Source organism: Nematolebias whitei, chromosome 2, assembly GCF_014905685.2.
Source record: "Nematolebias whitei isolate Nwh7 chromosome 2, NemWhi1, whole genome shotgun sequence".
Lineage (NCBI taxonomy): Eukaryota > Metazoa > Chordata > Actinopteri > Cyprinodontiformes > Rivulidae > Nematolebias > Nematolebias whitei.
Genome location: NC_056499.1, coordinates 48656715 through 48660874, shown reverse-complemented (window position 1 = coordinate 48660874; position 4160 = coordinate 48656715). Strand labels below are relative to the sequence as shown.

General features: G+C 40.1%; 1 protein-coding gene across 1 annotated transcript in view; it reads left to right on the top strand.

Annotated features, from left to right (window-relative positions):
- Window positions 1–3043, top strand: part of adamtsl5 (ADAMTS like 5) — a 14195-nt gene extending 11152 nt beyond the window's left edge. The window contains exons 4-6 of the mRNA XM_037692186.1: window positions 204–332; window positions 757–828; window positions 2442–3043. Coding sequence (XP_037548114.1) covers window positions 204–332; window positions 757–828; window positions 2442–2782 — 542 coding nt within the window. The 3' untranslated portion in view covers window positions 2783–3043. The remainder of the gene's footprint in view (window positions 1–203; window positions 333–756; window positions 829–2441) is intronic.
- Window positions 3044–4160: the final 1117 nt, after the last annotated feature.

Here is a 4160-nt window from a genome sequence, read left to right as displayed (position 1 = left end):
CCTCCACGGACCATAGAATGAAGGGTCACATGTGGCCCATGCACCATGTCCAGTCTCTTGTGACACTTCATATCAGCTGCACCTTCATGATCATTACTGTATATTCCTTGTGTTCAGCATTTTTTTAAACTCTATACATATTGTATATAAAGTAGTTGATGTTGACACTTTATTAAATATATTTGTTCGTTTTTATCTTCTAGTTTTAAAACTTTTAAAGAACCCACGGCAGCCTCTTCACCACAGTCACCAGCAGCCTCCTCGACAGCCCACGGCTCGTCTGGGGCGGCAGGAAAACCACAAAAACCTCCTCCCTCAGGCCTCACCTGGAAGTATGTTCATCACAACATCTCAGCTACTCGTGACACTCTGACACTTTGACTTCAGTGTTCAGGCATTATGGGTACAATTTATTTAACTTGTGGTGCAGTATAGAAATTTCTACTTACTTTACTTTATCAAACATTCAACAGTATAAAAACCAACATATTCAGCTAAATGTGGTGCATCATGACACGGAGCTCCAGCACACTGTACTGTCAGTTATGAAGACACAAAAATACATTTATTGAAACTTGTATTGAACTGATTTCAGCTTCTTTTAGAATTGTATTACATTAAAATGATTATTTATTCAATAGTACAATTTGAAAATGTACTACATGTAAAAAGACAGAAAAACATTAATGTGTTCCAATAAAACTTGTTTTATCGCAGGCTTATTCTTTTTAACTTAGTTCTTGGTTTGTCACTCAGGACACTGTGGAAAATGTCGGCGAGTTAAAGGTCGAAGGGAACGTCAGAAACAGTACTGCCTAAAGGACTTCGGTAAGGTTGAACTTTAAAGGTTTTTAACGAGGTTTGTGTAAGATGCTTTCAAGGCATCAAAGTCTTACCTCGATAGACAGCAGTCGAGGGGGATCTTTGTGTAGAGAAACAGGGACTAGAAGAGTCAAGCTACCACCTGTTCAGAGCAGGATTCGTATGAAAGTGGATTTCTGAATTCTAAAAGCAGCTCATGTCACAGTTTGTAGGAGCTGGACCCAGAAAAAAAAGTCTGGTGTGGCAGCAACTAGATACAAACAAACAAAACTCAAGACTGGACGTGGCATGAAGCACATAAAATGCCAGACTGAATGTGAGCTGAAAGCTGAAGGACTTTATGAACAGGGTCATAATGAGCGGAGTGGAAACACCTCGGCATCTAGGAACAGGTGTGAGAGGGTGGAGCAGGAGCTGAGGAGCAGGAACTGACTGAGGAAAAGTGAATTGATTCCAATCCTGACAGTGCCCTGTCTCTAAGGGGCGATGTCCCAAAGCAAAAAGATATTACTCTGACAAGAGAGAGGAGGGGGACATGGACAGAGGAATAACACAAATCATAAGAATACAATAAACAAAAATCCACTGGAGCATCAAAGTCTGGGGCAAAAACAGTCCAATACAAAGAGCTCTGGTGGACAGACCAAGGCATGTCCAGGCAGGAGACAGATCTGGAGGAGGGAGTGAGTCGCATCCAGGCAGGAGACAAAATTCAGGTGGACAGCCCAGGGTTTGCCCACACAGGAAACATGGTTTGGGTGGATGGTCTATACTGGGGACAAGACTCGAGTGGTCGGCTTGGAAACCGTCCAGACTGACAACTGAAGTTGTGTGGCCAGCCTGGGAACAGTACAGACCAGTGAGACAGCTCATGCATGGCCCAGGAGTGGGAAATGTGTCATCTTCAAACCTCTCACACAAGGAGGAAGGCATGATGCCCAAGAGAACTGAGTTGCAAAGACCCTGGTGGTCAAGTGCATGAGAACCCTGTAGGCCTGAGGCGTAGAGGCTATGGAGGCTCTGGGGACTCAAGACTCTGAGACTTAGGAACTGATGACTCTGGAAACTCAGCAACAGATGACTGACGATCTTTAACTGTCTACTAATAATAGCTTTAATGGTTTTTAGTTGAGCCAGCTCAAAACCAGCTCTTAGGAGCTGACTTAGAGCTGTTAGCCAAAAAACCTCTGTCCTCCACCAGAACCCACCTTGACATTAAAAGACAATAAAACCCCTGACAGACTCAGATGTTCAGCTGTAAGGCATTTTAGCAGAAACCGATCAGTTAGCTACACAACATGAACGTTATTCAGTCAGTCATGTGGGGACAAACCTAAATGACCGTCTCGCTCAAAGTAAGAAGTAAAAATACAGCATTTGCTTAAATTATGAAAACAACAACAGGTTTGATTTGTCTTAGAAATTTGCTCTCAATTAAGACCCACTCTGAGTAGTTGAGGGCTTGACTCGTTCATGAGAATTTTTCTGTGATTGTTTAAATTGAGATCATTCTAAGTTCATAAATCAAGTAAAAAAAAAAAAAAATAATAAAAGTGCTTCTTTAACCTTTTATACCTTGGTAATTTGTTACAACATACTAACCCATTATGTATTTTTAGTGTTTCGGGCTAGAGTTTTTGGGAAGCTATACAGAGGTGAGGAGACTCGATACGATGTCCAGATCATCCACACATATCGAAACCGCTTTCGCCTGGAGCATCGGGAGTTCCTGTGGGTCCCAAATCTGTGTGACTGCCCAAACCTGGAGGTAGGGAAACAGTACATACTGATGGTGCGGCGCCATATTAACTATGAGAACACGTTAAACCGCATCCTGCTGGAGGAGGACAGCTATGTGGTGCCGTACCGACCCAGAGAGGATGAGCTGCTGAGACCACTCGAAAGACTCTGTAGCAACAGAGGTCCCAAACAACCTGCAGAACTGAGAAGGAGGGACTAGTTTGTGTCCAGAAATGAGGCGTATACTAATACTGATTCACTTGGCATGTTTCATTAATGAACCCTGAAGATGATGGCATAATGGATTTCAGGTGTGGCGTCATTGGCTGGTGGTAAAACTTGATTGTTTGGAGTTTCAACCTCATTTGAAACTGGCCACATTAAAAAAAGACATTCAAGTTTATTTAGAACCATGACAGACTTACTGTACCAAATAGAGCACTTTAGGTGGACGCTTCTGCCCACTTTAAAAAAAACACCAAAGAGAAGAACATTGACTGAAACAGCCTTTGCCGTTTTTCCACATCAACCCTGGAGTGTATGTCTGTGTGTATATGTTTGTGCAAATGTAAAGAAAAGTCCACCTAAAGTCACTTATGTCAATGTCCATTTAAGTCCAAATGGTCTTGTTTTTCTGATTAAGCAGAACAGTTCAGTGGAGTTGGAACAGCAAATGGTTCTGCCCGTAACTTCAGATCCACAATAGATAATTAAAGAAAAGTTGATGCACTTGTGCATCATCACTTGACAGAATGTCACGTGTATTTTTCATCGCTCCAGCTCCAAAGTCAAGGTCACAAATCAAGGTCAAATGGTAAACAAGGTTTTGCTTGTCCAGACCATTGCTATAGATTGATGTATAATAGTTTGTTGACGAACATATAATATGCTTTATGCCCTACTGTTGTTTTACATGTAGTGCAAGAACAGAGAATTATACTTTATCGCTTTAAAATAAACAACTTTTTCCACTTAAAACTTTTTATTTCTGTACCTCAGCTGCAGAAACCACATTGTTATGCAGATATTTAAAGTCTAAACCTGCTGTGACTTTTTGTTTATTCTCCAATGTATTCAACCTGCAGCTGACTGCTACAAGTTCTCTAAGAAGCACAAGATATTTGGGATGTATTACTGTATGGATTCTCCATAAAGTACAATAGAACTACAAAATGACATGAACTGTATCTGAAGGTGGTGATTTCTTTATACTTATTAACAAAATATTTAGCTATATTTGTGTATAAAATAAGCTGAAATCAGAACCCACAGCTGGTGTGTCATGTGTGTAATGGACTTCATATTGTCTGTTTTTTGGTTGTATTAAGTAATGAACATTGCTCATTATTTGTAACAATATGTCAACATTGTTTATTATTCATTCAGGTGAGTGTTTTGATATTTTACATGAAAGTTATATTTAAATATACAGTATTTTATTGAGTGGCACTGATATGCTGTTTGTTAGACAGCTTGATTTGTGTGCCTTGTTTTATTGATTTGTAACCTCGTTGGCTCTTTAACGTATAAAATTGTACCGAAAGGCTTTATTTGTCTACAGTGTTTGAATAATAAATAATCTATTAACCAAATTAAGT